Source organism: Leopardus geoffroyi, chromosome A2 (genome assembly GCF_018350155.1).
Source record: "Leopardus geoffroyi isolate Oge1 chromosome A2, O.geoffroyi_Oge1_pat1.0, whole genome shotgun sequence".
NCBI classification, from domain to species: Eukaryota; Metazoa; Chordata; class Mammalia; order Carnivora; family Felidae; genus Leopardus; species Leopardus geoffroyi.
In genome coordinates, this window is record NC_059331.1 from 146,587,819 (window position 1) to 146,606,914 (window position 19,096).

Consider the following 19,096-nt stretch of genomic DNA (forward strand, 5'->3'; position numbering starts at 1 on the left):
ACCTTTCCTTATTCTAAAGGTGAAGGGAAGCTTTTGGACAGTTTTAAGCAAGGGATTGATAAGATGTGATATACATTTTTTTAATGTTTTTTATTTAAATTCCAGTTAACATACAGTATAATATTAGTTTCAGGTATACAATATAGTGATTCAACGCTTCCATATAATACCTGATGCTCATTACAAGTGTGCTCCTTAAACCTCATCACCTATTTAACCCATCTCCCCACCTGCCTCCATTCTGGTAACCATCAGGTTGTTCTCTATAGTTAAGAATCTGTTCTTGGTTTGTCTCTCCCTCTCTTTTTTCCCCTTTGCTCATTTGTTTTGTTTCTTAAATTCCACGTATGAGTGAAATCATATGGTATTTGTCTTTGTCTGACTGACTTAACAGTCCAAGTGTCTGTTGACTGATGAATGGATAAAGCTGTGGTATGTATATGTGTACACACACACACACACTGGAATATTACTCAGTCATAAAAAAGAATGAAATTTTGCCATTGGAAACAACGTGGAGCTAGAGAATAGTATGCTAAGCAAAATAAGTCAGTCAGCAATTTACATCTAAAAAATTTTTTTTAAGTTTATTTTTCAGAGGTGGAGATAGAACATGAGCAGGGGAGGGACAGAGAGAGAGGGAGACACAGAATGCGAAGCAGGCTCCAGACTCTGCGCTGTCAGCACAGAGCCCGACACGGGGCTCAAACTCACGAACCGTGAGATCGTGACTTTGAGCCGAAGTTGGAGGCTCAACTGACTGAGCCACCCAGGTGCCCCAGCAATTTATATTTTTTAAAACTCCCTCTAACTGCTGGATGGAGAATGGAGTGTGGGAATTGGCTAAAGTGAAGCATAAAAGCCATTTAGAAGACTTGTAGTGGTCTCCTCAAAGGATTATGGTGGCTTGGACTAGGGTATAGTGGTATAGGTGGTGAGAAGTGATTGAGTATGAGATGTATTTTGAAAGTGGCATTTTTTTAAAGTTTATTAATTTTGTGAGAGAGACCACACGTGTGTGTGTGTGTGTGTGTGTGTGTGTGTGTGTAAGCAGGGGAAGGGTAGAGGAGGGAGAGAAAAAATCCTAAGCAGGCTCCGTGCTTTCAGTGCAGAGCCCAACTCAGGGCTTGATCTCACGAACCATGAAATCATGACCTGAGCCAAAATCAAGAGTCGGATGCTTAACCTACCGAGTCACCAGGTGCCCCTTGAAAATAGCATTAACAGGATTTACTGTGAGGTATGAAGAGAGGAATCATATGTTTCTGTCTTGAGCAACTGGATGGATGATGGTGTCATTAAATGAGATGGAACAGATGGGAAGGAGCAGGATTGTGGGGGTAAGTCAAGAATTTTGTTTTGGCTATGTTAAGCATGTGATGCCCATATGACCTCCACGTGGAGAATATGGGGTAGGCAATTTTCATATACAAATCAAACTTAAGGGAGAGGTAGAGGGTCAATATATAAATTTTGGAATTATTAGCATATAGATGATATTTTAAAGCTGCTGGGCTGGATGAGATCACCAAGGAAGATTAAATAGAAATAAGGACAGAAGACTAACTTGAAGGTGGGAAGGAAAGGAGAAGCAAGCAAAGAAGGTCAGTAAAATAAGAGGAAAACTAGGACTACTTGATTTCACAGAAGCCAAGAGAAGAAAGCCTTTCAAGAAGGAGGGAGAGGTCATCTTGTTCAAGGCTCTAAAATGGTGGACTCTAATACTACGGTGCTCTAGTTACCATTGTCGATATGGTAGGCTTTGGTGGGCTGGCCTACGGACCTATGAACTGTTTATAACACAGTTCATATCACAAACCGAGATACAAATTTAGAATTTTGAAGCACAGCCTAATTTTTAATAGCCTCTATACTTTTTAAGGTTCACTTTGTTTTCCCTTCCTGAACTATTTTTAAGACCTTTTTAAAAGCAGTTTTTTAGTGGTTTTGAACCCTAAGATCATTAGACCAGATTACCAGTTATCTATACTGAGCAAACTTGTAGAATAAATAAAAGTTATGCTCAGGCTAAAATATGTAAATATGATTTCCTGTTACTGGACTCATCCTAGCCTATCCCCTAATATCTTTTCATAAATTTTTTTAACTAAACACTACATAAATATGGTAAAATCAAATAGTATACAAAGGAGACAAAATTTCCCTTCTGCCCTAGATCCCTAGTTCTCTAGACTGTCTCCAGAGGAATCATCTGTTAAGAGTTTCTGGTGTACCTTTCCAGAAATAGAATTTGCATATGTATGCATATAGATACATTGTATCTTCATTTTTAAGCAATTAGAGTACAATATAAAGTATTCTTTATGAACCTATCCTTTTTTTTAACTAAAAATATATTTTGGGGGTAGTTCTATATTACTATTTAGATTTTGATTGATCTGATTGATCTGATTCTTCATGGCTGAAAGTATTGTGTTATATGGATGTACAGTAATTTACCATTCATGCAATAGATACTTATTTAAACTGTTCCTCATCTACAATTTGAAAATATTGCTGGGGCGCCTGGACGGCTTGGTTGGTTGAGTGACTTTGGCTCAGATTGTGATTTCACAGTTCATGAGTTCAAGCCCTGCATCGGGCTCTGTGCTGACAACTCGGAGCCCAGAGCCTGCTTTGGATTCTGTGTGTGTCTCTCTCTCTGCTCCTCCGCCACTCATGCTCTGTCTCTCAAAAATAAATATTAAAAAAAATTTAAAGAGAGAGAAAACATTCCTGCAATGCATAGTGATAAATATTACCAACTTACCCATATAATGTCTGTTTTTAAAGTTTTCTTCAAGTTATGGAACTAAAAACTCATGCTTCTATTTATCCCTTTATTTTACTCAACTTTCCCATCCATTTTGTCTGGGAGTGTTTAGGTTTAATCCTCATAATAATAACACTAGGAACTTTTATAAACATAACCCAGTGAGGAGTAGGTACTGTTATTGTTCCCTTTTCACAGAGAAGGAAGCTGAGACCCAGCATTTCTTGTCTAAGGCCATTAGCTAACTAGAGACAGAGCCAGAATTTGGAATAATCAATGTGGTTCTACAGTCCATGCTCTTAACTCTGTGCTGTATTCTCTGCTGCCCGTCCTTCCCACTTCTTTCTCTTACTAATGTAATTCAGGCCTTCACTGCCTTATAACTGGATTATGCTAATTAATGTTTCTGTCATTTCCTGTCTTCTTCTCGTATTCTATTCTATATACTGAAACAGGATTAATCTTCCTCAAGCAAAACTATGGTTTTTAGGATGTGCTTCCCAGATCAAAATCCTTCAGTTGCTTCCTGCTACATTTAGAATCCAACCTGGTATCATGTTCTTATTATATTTGCTATACGGTCAGTGAATTTACTTCAAGCTTTCTCTAAGATATCATTGATTTGTCTATAAGATTAGACAGTGAAATTAGGGGTGTCTGGTTGGCTTAGTCGGTTACGCATCTGACTCTTGATTCGGCTCAGGTCATGAGATCGGGCTCTGTACTGGGTCAGGCTCTGCACTAGGCATGGAACCTGCTTAAGGTTCTCTCTTTCCCTCTCCCTCTCCCCCTTCCCCGTTATCTGGCTCACGTGTGCACGTTCTCCCTCACTTACCAAAAAAAAAAAAAAAAAAAAAAGGAATAAATAGTCTTTGGAGTTGAATAGTGCTTTTTCTTTGAGTTATTTCCCTTTTTACCCACAGTAGCTCCTACCATATGGTTTTATCAACAGACTCTCAACTCAGTTAATTTGAATCAGATGTGTAATTGATCAAACACTGCTAACCACAAACATCTTGGTGTCACATAAAACAAATTCCTCAAAATACAAACATGCAAACCTCATGCAAGAACATGGAATTTCTTTTCTTTTTTTTTAAGATAAAATTTTTTTTAATGTTTATTTAGTTTTGAGAGAGACAGAGTGAGTGAGTCCAAGAGGGGGAGGTGCAGAGAGAGAGGGGGAGACACAGAATCTCAAAGCAGTCTCCAGGCTCTGAGCTGTCAGCACAGAGCCCCACACAGGCCTCAAAACCACGAATGACCTGAGCTGAAGTTGGACGCTTCACCAACTGAGCCACCCAGGTGCACCTTTTTTTTTAAAAAAGATTTTATTTTTAAGTAATCTCTACAGCCATCATGGGGCTCGAACTTACAATCTCAAGATCAAGAGTTGCATGCTTTACCAACTGAGCCAGCCAGGCACCCCTGAATACGGAATTTCTAATGTGCGTTCCAAACTGGGTACTTTAGAAAGAGGTAACATATTTAGCATTAAATGCACATGCATATACTAAACTAAACATTGAGAAAACCATTTCGGAAGAAAAATAACTTTTTAAAGCTACATCAAATTTTTTTCTGCTCAGTTATAATTTTAAGTACAAAACTTCACTATGCATTTATGGAAAAAGTACTACAATGCAAATGTTCTTGTGAAATGTATCTTTTGAAATTTTTATTTTTAAGGAAGGAATAGCTATTATTTTATTTTTTAGAATAGCTCTTCTTTTTTAATATGATGCTTCAAGCAAGTATCTTACTAGAAGTCATGTCTGCTTTAGCAGTATTCAATCTGATATTTTTTAGTTTTGCATTTAAGCTCTTATTGGCTTTCTGCTTGTTACATGACAGGATTGTCACCAATTTTTCAAAATAGCATCATTTTAAATATTGAACTTTTAAAAACAGTTTTGTATAAGATAGCAAACATTGGGGCGCCTGGGTGGCGCAGTCGGTTAAGCCTCCGACTTCAGCCAGGTCACGATCTCGCGGTCCGTGAGTTCGAGCCCCGCGTCAGGCTCTGGGCTGATGGCTCAGAGCCTGGAGCCTGTTTCCAATTCTGTGTCTCTCTCTCTGCCCCTCCCCCGTTCATGCTCTGTCTTTCTCTGTCCCAAAAATAAATAAACGTTGAAAAAAAAAATTAAGATAGCAAACATTAAAAACTTGTTATTTGGTGACTGTTTTGTTGCTTTTTTGCCAGGTTTGGTCCAACACAACTTTTATTGCTTTTGGTCAAGTCTAGATATTTTCTTTGAAGACATTGCATTTGCCAACAGAAAATGGTGCCTTGAGAGAAGGGAAAGTGTAAATTCATAAAGAACAGTCGTGTCGTAGGGAGCCTGGGTGGTTCAGTAGGTTAGGCGTTCAACTTCGGCTCTGGTCATGATCTTACGGTTTGTGAGTTCAAGCCTGCATCAGGCTGTGTGCTGTCAGCACAGAGCCTGCTTCAGATCCTCTTGTCCCCCTCTCTCTCTGCTCTCCCTTACTCTGTCTCTCGCTCTCTCAAAAATAAACAACAAAAAATAATTGTGTCTTCACTTCAAAATTGATTACTTTTCTAATTTTAATCAAGGAACAGAATGAGTAGCAAAGTATTAAATGACATTTCTGGATACAATCATTTAATAGAATTTGTGAATTTCCTTCTGCTTGATTCCTCAGTTTTACTTGCAGAAATAGGAAGTGTTCTGTGTCTCTGAAGAGCTAACTGCCTTTGGTGCCTCTTAAAGGAGGGAGTTTGCAAAATTTTAGTTCATCAAGCACTGTCAAAATGTATTGATTGAAAGATCTGTTTTTCCTATTCAGTCTCTCATATCTATACTCACTGAGTACATAGTGTTTCTATCTCTCCCTCAAGGATGTTTTTGGGGAGAAAGTTTATTCTCTGGATACTCATCAGAGTGCAGGAAATCCAGGAATATGAAAAGACCAAATCATGTAGTTTGACTCCTGAGTAGGTTATTACTATACATTTTTATTTCAGTATATTAGGATTCACATACATAGTTGTTAGTAAAGAAACTGGCTAAGTTATTTTCTAGGGTAGTAGGATGTATACCATACTCATTTTTTTAAACTATTTTTTTAAGTGTATATTTATTTTGAGAGAGACAGAGACAGTGTGAGTAGAGGGAGAGGTAGAGAGAGAGGGAGAGAGAGAGAGAATCCCAGCCAGCCTCCATGCTGCCAGTGCAGAGCCCGATGCAGTCCCCAAACTCACAGAGTCGAGAGGTCATGACCTGGGCTGAAACCAAGAATCGGATGCTTAGCTGACTGAGCCACCCAGGTGGCCCTCTTTTTTTTTTTTTTAAACAAAGTTTTGCTGGAGATAAAAAAGGAGATAATATTAAATTAAGAAAAACAGACTCTTGGGGTTCCTGGGTGACTCAGTTGGTTGAGCGTCCAACTCTTGGTATTGGCTCATGATCCCAGGGTTGTGGGATTGAGCCCCGCATTGGGCTCTGAGCTGAGCGTGGAACCTGCTTGAGATTCTCTCTCTCTCTCTCTCTCTCTCTCTCTCTCTCTCTCTCTCTCGCCCCCTCCATCTCTAAAAAGAAAAAGAAAAGAAGGAAAGCAGACTCTCTGGCTATGGTTTACATTTCAGGATGGCCACATTAACACAGATACTCATAGAATACAAATGCAGGCAGTTTTATTTATATTAATTAATTAATTTATTAATTTATTTATTTATTTTTAATATGAAATTTGTTATCAAATTGGTTTCCATACAACATCCCGACAGGTGCCCCCCTCAATACCCATCACCACCTACCCGTCCCTCCCACCCCCCATAAACCCTCAGTTTGTTCTCAGTATTTAGGAGTCTCTTATGTTTTGGCTCCCTCCCTCTCTAACCATTTTTTTTTCCTTCCCCTCCCCCATGGTCTTCTGTTAAGTTTCTCAGGATCCACATAGGGGTGAAAATATATGGAATCTGTCCTTCTCTGTATGACTTATTTCACTTAGCATCACACTCTCCAGATCCATCCACGTTGCTACAAAGGGCCATATTGCATTCTTTCTCATTGCCACGTAGTACTCCATTGTGTATATAAACCAGTTTCTTTATCCATTCGTCAGTTGATGGACATTTAGGCTCTTGTTTATTTATTTATTTATTTATTTTTATTTATTTTTATTTATTTATTTATTTATTTTTAACATTTATTTATTTTTGAGACAGAGAGAGACAGAGCATGAATGGGGGAGGGTCAGAGAGAGGGAGACACAGAATCTGAAACAGGCTCCAGGCTCTGAGCAGTCAGCACAGAGCCCGACGCAGGGCTCGAACTCACGAACTGCGAGATCATGACCTGAGCCGAAGTCAGACGCTTAACTGACTGAGCCACCCAGGCGCCCCTCTTGTTTATTTTTTTAAATCTTAAACACAGAAAATATTTTATAAGTAGTAAAAAAAAAAAAGTTTTAAAATTAACTTTTTATCTTTTTCCTTTGTCCTCTCTTCTAAAACTCTTTTAGAGCCATAAAATGTTAAAATTGAAAAGGACCTTAGAAATTAATTATCTTGCCCTAGCTTCTACACAATATGAGAATCCATTCCACAATAGTTCTAATCGTTTTATAAAATCTCTATTTTAATGTTGTTGTTGTTGTTGTTGTTGTTTTATGTAAGCTCTATGCACAATGTGGGGCTTGAACTCATGACCCCAAGATCAAGAGTCACATGCTCTACTAACTGAGCCAGCCAGGTGTTCCTAAATCTCTATTTTAAAGATGTCTCCTTATTTTGACCTCTTAGACTAATGGACTGCCTATTACATTGTGGAGAAAGCTGTCAAATTATGTGTTGGCTCTAATTATTACAAAGACTTGCCTTAAGTGCAGCTACAAATTCTATGACTTTCTCCCAGTTGTATCTTCTTATAGATTATAGAATGAATCTGTTCTTTCTTCCATTTAACCACCCTTTGGAAAACATTGATAACATTCTGGGTCTGAATTCTGTTTTGCTTTTTAACCTGGGGGCCATCAGTTCATGAGTCTGTCTTCAGGGGATGGGTCTTCAGGGGATTATATCATATGTAAAATTGTATATGTGCATTTTTCTGGGAAGGGAGCCAGTAATTTTTATTAGCCTCAATAGAACCTGATTCCCCACCAAAATTAATATGCCAGACCTACCGGGGTAGACCTGGTAATCTGCTTTTTGGTTTTGTTTTTATTTTTATTATTTTTAGTAAGTTTGCAATGAGCCGGCTAGTCTAGCATCTCGGGAACTATCGCACTAGGTAATTTCTGAGATGCTTAGAGCATTTCCGACTCCATTGAGAATTGTAGAATTTTTAGAGCTTTAGAGACCATTTAGTTTATATATAGTTAATGGTATATTTATAGTTAATTCTTTCTATCAAAAGATTAAGCTGATCCAAAGGAGTAAGGTTTTTATTTAAAAATTTATTTGAAAACCTTGGCAGCCATTCATAAACATTAAGAATGTGGTAGTGCTATTTTAAATCAGGAGTGTTCCCAAGATTTTTTTTGTTAGACTTAATATTTTAATCTAACACAGGTTTATGAGTTATACTTTTTTGTTAATTTTTAATCTGTAAAGATTTTAGCCTATTTTATTCTTACTATTCCATAGGAAGGACAGTATAGCTGAGGATTCACTTAGGAGCACTAGTTTCAAATATTCCATCTACCTTTTAGAACAGTTTGAGCCTAGTACAGCTCCTCCTGTGCCTGCCTCCCTTTCCCAAAGACAAAACTCAACCAGCGAGGCTTTTTTCTTTTCTCCAGTAAAGTAATACTTGAATAACTAATAATGTAAACCGAATGACAAAAAGCATCTTAAGATTTGAAGATGTCTTTCAGTGTGCTATGATTACTTCACTTTTCTAGAAGTCTGTGCATGATAGACCTACTTTTTGCAACAAATGTCAGAGGAGTAAAGTCAGAAGAGACAAGAGACTAATGTGAAAGAAAACAGAAAAATGCAGCACAGCAGGGGAAATGAACATGTTTTAATAAACAGCAATGACAAGCAACAGAGATGGCAAGAACCAGCAATTTTCATTCATTTACCATTTATCCCTCTCTTAGTGTCAAAAGTACCTGAGTTAGCTTATAAACAGAGATATATCTGAAAATAGAATGTTTTTTATAAGTAGGTAAATAAGTAAATGGTGTAGTTGAAGACAGATGATATAACATATCTGGTATCTGGGGGGTATACAGCTGCTTTTGCCTCAATATTGTAACTTCCTAAAGATACATTTCCTGTGTATGTATTAGGGAAGGACAGTAGAAGCGTGTAAGTAGTCAATAGCTGCTTACCCCTAGCTTGAAGGCCCTTGAACCAGAGTGCAGGCTTCTTGCTTCCTAAAAGCCTAAGGGATGAGAAACACTACAGTTATTTCATTCATTACAATGACTTACTATGGCTTTTATTTTATTTTATTTTTTTTATTAAAAAAAATTTTTTTTTTCAACGTTTATTTATTTTTGGGACAGAGAGAGACAGAGCATGAACGGGGGAGGGGCAGAGAGAGAGGGAGACACAGAATCGGAAACAGGCTCCAGGCTCTGAGCCATCAGCCCAGAGCCCGACGCGGGGCTCGAACTCACGGACCACGAGATCGTGACCTGGCTGAAGTCGGACGCTTAACCGACTGCGCCACCCAGGCGCCCCTATGGCTTTTATTTTAATAAGGGTGGCAATATGATGGTATATGGGGGGGAGGCGGTGCGGGTAACACCAGACTCTTGGGAGAGGAGAACAACTTCTTTGGAGGGGTTGGGAGAATGTACCTTTAGTTGAGAGTCCTTGCCTTAATGTTCTTTCATTTGTTCATTTGTTTGTTCAACAAGTATTTAGCAAATGCCTCTATTAGACACATTTCTTAGGTGCTGAATTGAATTGTGACTAAGAGCATTATTATAGAGTCGTTAAGAGTGATTTGGATCTAAACTGCATGGGTTTGAATCCCAGATTTTTCATTTGCCTAGCTAAGTGACCTTGGGAAAATTGCTTAATTTCTCTATGCCTTGGTTTCCTCCTTTGTAAGTTGGGAATCATAATAGTATCTGTCTCATACAGATGTGGTGAGGATTAAATGAGTCCTGGAACAGTATTGTTATTAAAGGGAATTCAGTTGTTTTGATACACATACACACACACACAAACATGTATATGTAAAATGCTGCCATGACTAAGCCATAACACAGTACAATATAGCACTCCAATTTATATTTTAGTTTGTGTTGATTTACATACCTCTTTGTTTCCAAAAGGATTTGAGACCGATCCAAAGCCTCCAAAAGAATACCCTGTATTCAACTAACACAACAGAATTAAGATTATGGGTTCAGATCTTCTTGCTTTGAGAGGCAAAAGACAGAAACTTAAAAATGAGTGTATTTGGGCGCCTGGGTGGCGCAGTTGGTTAAGCGTCCGACTTCAGCCAGGTCACGATCTCGCAGTCCGTGAGTTCGAGCCCCACGTCAGGCTCTGGCCTGATGGCTCAGAGCCTGGAGCCTGTTTCCGATTCTGTGTCTCCCTCTCTCTCTGCCCCTCCCCTGTTCATGCTCTGTCTCTCTCTGTCCCAAAAATAAATAAACATTGAAAAAAAAATTTAAAAAAAATGAGTGTATTTAACTGCTAGGAGTAGAGTAGACACTGGATAAATGTTAATTCTAAGTGTAAAAGAAAGTCATTTACTTAAAAAAATGGTCACTGCCAGCCCAAAGTGTGCTGTTATGCAAAGTACTTAAAAATGCCTCTTCCAGGGGTGCCTGGCTGGCTTAGTCAGTTGAGCATGTGAGTCTTGATTTTGGGGTTGTGAGTTCAAGTCCCACGTTGAGTGTATACTTAAAAAAATAGGGGTACCTGGGTGGCTTATTTAGTTGCGAGTCTTGATTTTGGCTCGGGTCCTGATCCCAGGATCATGGGATTGAGCCCCGCATCGGCCTCTAGGCTGAGCATGGAGCTTGCTTGAATTCTCTCTCTCTCTCTCTCTCTCTCTCTCTCCCCCCTCCCCCTCTCTCCGTCTCTCCCTCTGTCTCCCCCCTCCTCCACTCATGCACTTTCTCTCTCTCTCTCAAAATAAGTATCTTAAAATAAATAAATAAATAAACAAACAAACAAATAAATAAATAAATAAAGCCTTTTCCAGGTAAGCATAGTCCTGTTAGTACACCGGGGAGTAGAGTGTTGGCTGGATTTTAGCCTCACTTAGCCACTTGGCCTGGAGCTCTTGTGCAGTGTGCAACCTACACAACTGTGCAGTGATTCTGAATACAGTATTAATTTGCTTCTCTTCTGAAATTCTTTATAGACACTGAATTGTATAAAGCAATAGGATCATGCCACATGGCATAGCCACCTAAATCAGAATTCTTAGATCATGTTAAATAGTTTGGTTTATTAAAATATTTATAATTGTTTCAGACATAGCATTTTGAATGCAGTCTGCCCCATATCAACGTAATCAGTTTTTGTCATGTTTTTAATCCTTTTTCCTTTGAGATATTGTAGATTTACATGCAACTGTAAGAAAGAATATGGAATGCTCCATACACCCTTCATTTAGTTTCCCCAAATGATAACATTTTGTTACTATTGTGTAATAACACAACCAGGAAGTCAACATTGATACTGCTTGTTTGACCTTACTTTGATGTTATTAGTTTTGCATGCGTTCATTTGTGTGTGTGTTTGTATTGAGTTCTAGGCAGTTTTATCACATGTGTAGATTTGTGTGACCACCTAGTCAGGATATAGAACAGATCCATCACAGTGACTCTTCATGTTACCCTCGTATCACAGCCATCTCCCCTGGTAAGCTCCTGACAACCACTAATCTGTTCTCCATCTCTATAATTTTGTCACTTTAAGAACGTTATATAAATGGAGTCCTACAGTTTTGGCATTGACTTTTTGGCATTGACTTTTGGCATTGGCTTTTTTCATTCAGCACAATTCCCTTGGGAGCCATCTAAGTTGTTACACGTATCAGTAGTTCATTAATACTGAGCCTTATGCCATGGTATGGATGTACCACAGTTAAATTACTCATTCATTGGAAGGTTGTTTCCAGGTTTGGGCTATTATTGATGAAGCTACTATGAACATTTGTGTACAGGTTTTTGTGTGAGCTTAAGTTTCTTTTTTTTTTTGCAGTTTGGTATTTTATCCAAAGGTTTTTTTGCACTGATTGAAATGATGTTGTGGTTTTTCTCCTTACTTTGTTAATATAGCGAATTATACTGATTTTTTAATGTTAAATCAGTCTTACATTCTTGGAAGAAATTTTACTTGATCATGATGTATTATCCTTTTATATAGCTTTGATTTTATTTGGTAATATTTTGTTTGGAATTTTTGTGCCTGTTTATAAGGGATTTTGACCTGTAATTACTTTTAATGTTTTTATCAGATTTTGATATCAAGGTTCTATTAGTCTCCTAAGTGAGTTTCTCTATTCTCTGACAGCATTTGTGTAAGATGGGTGTTATATATCTTCCTTAAATGTTCGGAGTGAAGCCATCTAGTACTCCTACTAATTTTTTTGCACAGTACCTAAATTTGTGTTTTTCTATCAATATCTGTATTAATCACTTTCTGCATCTTTCTTCTAAACAAGGCAAAGACTTTATTCTTCTGCTTTCCCTTCTCTCAACCCCCTTCTTACCCTCACAGTGATTCCTGTCAATATCATCTAAGATTGGAGTTTTGAATATTAGTAAACTTTTGTGTTTTGTTCTTTTCCCAATCAGCACTTAACTTCAAGATCTTACTGGTTTCTCCTCTTACTCTTTTCTTGTACCTTGTTTGTTGTTTTTGGATTAATTTTTTTTAGCTCCAAGTAAAGTTTTTAAGTTTATTTATTTGAGAGAGGGAGGATCCCAAGTAGGCTTTGTACTACATGCTAAGCCCAACACAGGGCTCAGTCTCATGGAGCGTGAGATCATGACCTTGAACCAAAATCAAGAGTTGGACACTTAACCAACTGAGCTGCCCAGGTGCCCCAAGTATATATCTTTGAGTAATTCTTTTGCCAGAAGTCTGAAAGAAGCAAAATTTTTGTTTCCTAGTACATTAAAAAAATGTCTTAATTTCACTCTCACAATTGAGAGTTTGAATAGATATAGAATTCTGGACCATCTGTTGAAAAGACTGTTCTTCCCCATTGAGTGGTCTTGTCACCTTCGTCAAAAGTCAGTTGACCATAGATGTACGGGTTTACTTGTGGACTTTCAATTCTATTCCATTGATCTCTATGTCCATCCTATGCTAGTACTAAGTTGTTTTGAATACGGTATTTTTGTAGTAAGTTTTGAAGTCAGGAAGTGTGAGTCTTCTAATTTAGTTCTTTCTCAAGATTGCTTTGGTTTTCTGGGTTTCTTACATTTCAATATGAAGTTTACAGTTAGCTTGTCCATTTCTGGAAAAAGGGCAGTTGGAATTTTGGTAGCGATTGCTCAGTTCTCTTTTATATCTTAACTTTTGAAAATACTTTCTACTTCTTTTTCCTTCTATACTATATTCTGGTGAATTTCTTGGCTCCATCTTTCATTGTACTAATTTAGTTTGCTGTTTAACTGTGTCTTTTCAGTTCCTAGGTTTTTTAGTTTGGTGATCAAAATTTAATTTCTGAGAGTTCCAATTGATTTTTTTTTAATAAATGTATTATTACTTTGCATATCTCTGAGGATATCAATTATACTTGATGTAAGGTCTTACTCTATTTAACTTGTTAACTCTCTTTCTTTAGTCTGAGTTCCTCTGTTTGTCACATTCATGCCTGAGTCTTTTTCATGTCTGAGTCTTGGGTTTTTGCTTATTCATCTTTATTTGAGAGTCCTAGTTAGCCTTCCTGTGAATATTACATCTGTTACTGCAGCAGATCTTTAATGGTTGTGGGGAGAGAGGAAATGTGAAGTAGGATGGAGCCGCCATTGGCAGGGTCTTCTTCAGGGTGAGCGTCCCCTCTTCGACCTGGGAGTTAGTATCCACCCAGGGCTCTGTCCTGTCTCTCTGATTGGTGTTTATAGTCATTGTTCCTACCTGGGGAGGGGAGGGACACCTGTCCTTTGATGCCACCGTTTCCCTCTGGAGCAAATACCTCTGTTCTGTAATGGTTGACCCAAAGAGGTAAATGAGCGGGAGAGGCTGATCTGCTTTGTAACTTCTGTGCTGGCCCCCAACCTGTAAATTCTGTAAATTGTGTCACTTCTTCCTGCTGTTTTCCACCTCTGGGCTTCATTTACTGTGAGGTCTGCTCTGACCACTTGCAGTAGCCCTCTCCTCTGGGTGTATCGGACTATGTTTCTCACGTTGCAGTGATTCCCGATAGTGTTAGTCCACCGAAGACATTTCTTGCTTTCTTTTGATTATGGATTTGTAAAAAATTTAAAAATTAAAAAAAATTTAAAATGGCTTTTGTGTAAGCATAAGAGACTGTTAAAAACTGAGAACAAACTGAGGGTTGATGGGGGGTGGGAGGGAGGAGAGGGTGGGTGATGGGTATTGAGGAGGGCACCTTTTGGGATGAGCACTGGGTGTTGTATGGAAACCAATTTGACAATAAATTTCATATAATAACAAAAAAAAATGGCTTTTGTGTTATTTGCTGGGCTTTGGAGAAAGGAGAATGTGCTTGGCCTAATAGCCTGTTTCAGTCAATGACTATGTCATTTTTATAATGAAATAAATTTAATAAAAAGAAAACATTTAAAAGCAAAAAATAGGGGTGCCTGGCTAGCTCAGTCGGTAGAGCATGTGACTCTTGATCTTGAGGTGGTGAGTTTGAGCTCCATGTTGGGTGAAGAGATTACTTTAAAAAAATAACAAAAATCAGCAAAAATAAAATACTGATGAAATCATTGAAGAAATTATCCTTTTTGTTTTTGTTTTGAAGAGTAGAAGCAATCACGAATGAAGATTGGCAGTCTGAATTTATACAAATGAAAGCTTTAACGAGCAAAACTTCAGACCAGGAACATATCTATATGAATTTGGAACGGCATATATTTGCTCTATTGCTGGTTTCTCTCTTTTTCTGATCTTTGGGTGAAGGAAGAAAACGTGGGTTCTGAAGTCAGTGCCTACCTTGTGTGAATAACCTCAACATTAGCTTATGCCTATGACAGACTTCATGTTGGTGGCTGAGTGAGGCCAAAGATGTTTGGCAGAGCTCTGAGAAAACATCAAAAGCATTTTTTATTATAACTTTGATTCAGTCATTTTCAATGTTATTCCCTCAGTGTCATTCTAAATTTGCTTGTGTTTTTCCATTATAAAATATGTCCTAGAAATTTGGATAATATAAAAGAGATGATAACCCTCAACCCTAATCATAACCACTGTTAATGCTTTGGTATGTTTCTTTACAGTATTTTTTTTAACATAGCATAAATAAATTAAAGTAATATGGTATTATTTTTCTTCCAGTCCAAAAGTAATGCCTACTCAATGGGAAAGCTTGGAAAATAAAGACCAGCATTAAGGAGAAAAATCCAAAAATCATTCATAATAACCACACAAAGTTAACCACAATTAAAATTTGATGTACATCCTTCCTGTATTTTTCGTGAATCTATACAAGCACTTTTTTCTTTACTAATATGGTATCAGACTCTAGTACTATTTTGTACTTGCATTTTTTTTGTTTGCAATATATTGTGAATGTTTTCCCATGTTAGTAAATATTCTTGTATATACTTTTTAGTGGTGTGTGAAATATGAACATATTTAAGTATGTTTATTTAGCATACTTACTTAACCATCCCCCTATCATTGGACATTGAAAGTGTTTCTAATTTTTTGCCATTATGAATAGTATCATAGTGAGTATCTTTATCCATACATCTTTCCATGCATCTGTGATTGTTTCTTTAGGAATAAATTCCTAGAAGTGGAATAGCTGGGTCAAAGGGTATGTACATTTTAACACTTTTGATACATAAAAATGTCAAATTTTAAGCTAATCACTTGTTATACTCTGTCTTGTATTGCTATCTAATTGTTTTATGTGTCTGTCTTGTCTCCCTAATTAGAATATAAGCTTCTTGAGGGCAAGGGAAGTTTCTTATACATCTTATGTATCCTTTGACAGTGTGGTTTATAATGTTGGACTTATGAGTCATCAACAAAAATTGTACTGATTTAACCTGTGATTCTCCAGACTTTTGGATGTCATAAATTTGTTATTAAAAAAAAATATATATATATACACCTATATATGTATATACACATACATACATATATATGCATATATATATGTATATGTATATGTATATTTTGGGGATACACATAGACTTGAACATTTTCTGTTTTTCTAAGAAAGAATAATTCAATCAAAACCAACTAACCATTTCCTCTAACCTTCATCTCATAAAATGAAGCATATTTGATCAAAAAAAATTTCTAATCTCTGAAAAAAGGACAGGCCATTTACTTAAATGGAACATTTTCCTTTAAAAAAAAAAAATCCCTACCTTGTCCGCTTTTTTCTCATTTTGTTTTGGACTGGTGAATCTTCACCTTAGCCTAGCAGTGGTCTGTAGACCAAGATCTGGGCATTGCTGATTTAAAAGACTTAGACAGTTAAAAGATAACCCTTTTTGCAAAACAAAGAATTCTTCGCCTTGCCAAGGAGTCTGTCTACTCCACAGTATGACGTGCATAACGCACGCACCAGTAATGCCTTTTCATCGCACAGGATTTGTGTACCAGTACCTTGCTGACGAACATCTAAGTATATTTGCAACTGCCAAACCCAAAACCTATACGCTTTCTAATGAATATGAGACAGGGAAGTGTGGTGTAGTGGAAGGAAGGCAGGTTTTAAAGTCAGGCTGAGCTTGGATCCTGGGTGAGGCATTAAGTCGCTTTGCTACCTGGCTTGTAAAATTAAGATGATAACATCTTTCTCAAAATGTCTTTACGGCCACTGTTATGGCAGTTACTTCACTGTAATGTAATTGTTTGTTTAGACATCTGCCTTCCTCATAAGACCAAGAGCTGTTGAGGGTAGGGGACATATCCTTGCGCTACGCTAGAGCCTGGCCGAGGGCTCAAGGCATAGCAGATGCTTCATGAAATAACTGTTGAAGCCGTACAGGATTGTTGTGAGGATCAAATGAGGTAACATGCGTGGAAGCTCTTTATAAACTTTAAACTCTATACAAATGGTAACTTTTTGTATTGCCAATAAAAGCCATCTTTGGGAGCTATCAAAACTTTGGAAAGAGACAAAATTATTCCTTTAACAGTTCAATAATGCTTTGTATTTCTCTACTATATTACAAGAAAACAAGCTTTAATTGGGGTTAATATGGAACTGGTTTGCTTCCTTGGAAGGCAGATGAATTTCCTTTTTTCTCTCTCCCAGTGGAAGTGCCAAGATATTAAATGTTTGCTTTATTTGGTTGTCACCATGACATTTTAATTATAGCAAGATCTGCTTATTTCATATTCAAAGAATGGTGCCCATTGCTTTATCCTCTTAACCACATAACCGATAAAAGAATACCAAACCCGGAAGAGAACAGGAGCCTGCATTATGCCGAATTAATTTTAGTCAGTGCTCCTTTTTGACATTCACTGATTTTTTAAAATGTCATAATTTCTAATTTGTTTGTAAAGCTACTGGTGAATTTTTGCCACAAGATGGCATTGGTGATTATTGAATGCATGTTCTGTTGAACCAGAATTCTGAAAAATGGTGCACATATTGTTTGCATTCTTTGGGGGTGAGTTGAATACCTTCATCACTGCTTGTATATTAATTTAATTTTGTTTTGACTTCCAAAACAGGGTTAAATGCTACTTTACATCACTTCTTTCTGTATTCAAGTATTGTTTTGTTTCCTGTTTTTCTGTCTTTATAACTACAGTAACTATGTATTATTTGCCATGTGTTGTATGTGTCTGACTTATTGCTGATGATTGTGGTAACAGGTAAGAAGAAAATACGATGGGACCCAGTTAGGAGGCGCTTCATTCAGTCCTGTCCCATCATAAGGATCCCTAACAGGTTTTTGAGAGGTGGGTGATAACTAGCAAGAGATCTGTGCTTCATATGGGTTAAAGGGAACTTTGAATTTTCTAAAGTCAAAACTCTGGTTTTTAAAAATTGTCTAAACAGCTAAAATTGGAGTAAGAAAAGTCTAGAACTTAATTTTAAACCTGTGTCTCATATTGACCACTGTTGGCGTTGGAATTGTAAGTTTTAGGGAGTTAGAAACACTTAATGTGTACTAGATGGTAGAAATAAATCATCTAACTGATATCAGTATTATTCCACTGTAGCCATATGAGAGAGAACTTTGAGTGAATAATCTATAAAATATGGGCGTGGGAAAGAACTTTCTAAATATCATCTGAGGAATAAATAAAGATTAACTGATGTGACAGTATAAAAATTAAAAACCTCTATGTCAAAAACCATAAATAACAAGATAAATTAAAAGGGGGAAATATTTGTAACAAATGGTTACTACCATGAATATATAAAGAGCTCTTATGAATCAATAGTTTAAAAGCAAATGCCCACTAGAAAAATAGATAAAAGAACATGAATAATCAATTCAGAAAAAGGAAGCATCAGTAAATATGAACAAATACTTATTTTCACTATTGTTACATAAACATGATAATTAAAATAATAAAATCTCATTTTCACGTATGAGGTTGGCTAAAGGCTAAAAATAAGAATGCCCAGTGTTGGCAAAAGTATGGGGACGTGAAGCTCATATATTGAGGGAAGTGTAAAGTTAACACAGCCTATCTGGATTCAGTTTGTCTATATGATATAAAAAACCTTAAAAATGTTGACATCCTTTGACCTAGTAATTCTTACTTTTAGAAGTGTTGCATTCCTTCTAGTTCTTATTTTTTCTACCAGAACATATTCCATACTGAAAAAGAATCTCAGAAGAGGGTTGAAAACTGGTTCACACTGTTTTTCTAGATACAGCAAATTGTCAGACAAGCATACTTAATGTGATGATTTAGACTTTATTAAATGATTTATAAGCCAGTATATCTAATTTTGACTGAAGATTATTACAAAAAAAAAAAAAATCCTGCAGCTGCTATAGATGTTTCTATATCTAGTACCTAATCTATTTTTAACAGCCATGTTCCACAGCATGGAAAGAAGGAAATCTAGACTTAATGGTCAAAATAAGATACTTAGGGTGTTATGCTCCCTTTTAGAATGAATAATGATTTTACTGATACAGACTAAGAGATAATTCTAATATTATATGACAAAACCATTTTTGCATATGTGGCCAAACAAGTGGCACATCTAATTCTATAACATTTTTTTCTTTTTTCTATTTATA

At 36.9% G+C, this 19,096-nt stretch overlaps 1 protein-coding gene across 3 annotated transcripts in view; it reads left to right on the forward strand.

Moving 5' to 3' along the window:
* Positions 1-19,096, forward strand: part of KLHDC10 (kelch domain containing 10) — a 72,774-nt gene that overhangs the window by 13,314 nt on the left and 40,364 nt on the right. For all 3 annotated transcript variants that reach the window (XM_045495632.1, XM_045495631.1, XM_045495633.1), the window contains exon 2: positions 17,706-17,792. In XM_045495632.1, the coding sequence (XP_045351588.1) occupies positions 17,706-17,792 (87 nt within the window). The remainder of the gene's footprint in view (positions 1-17,705; positions 17,793-19,096) is intronic.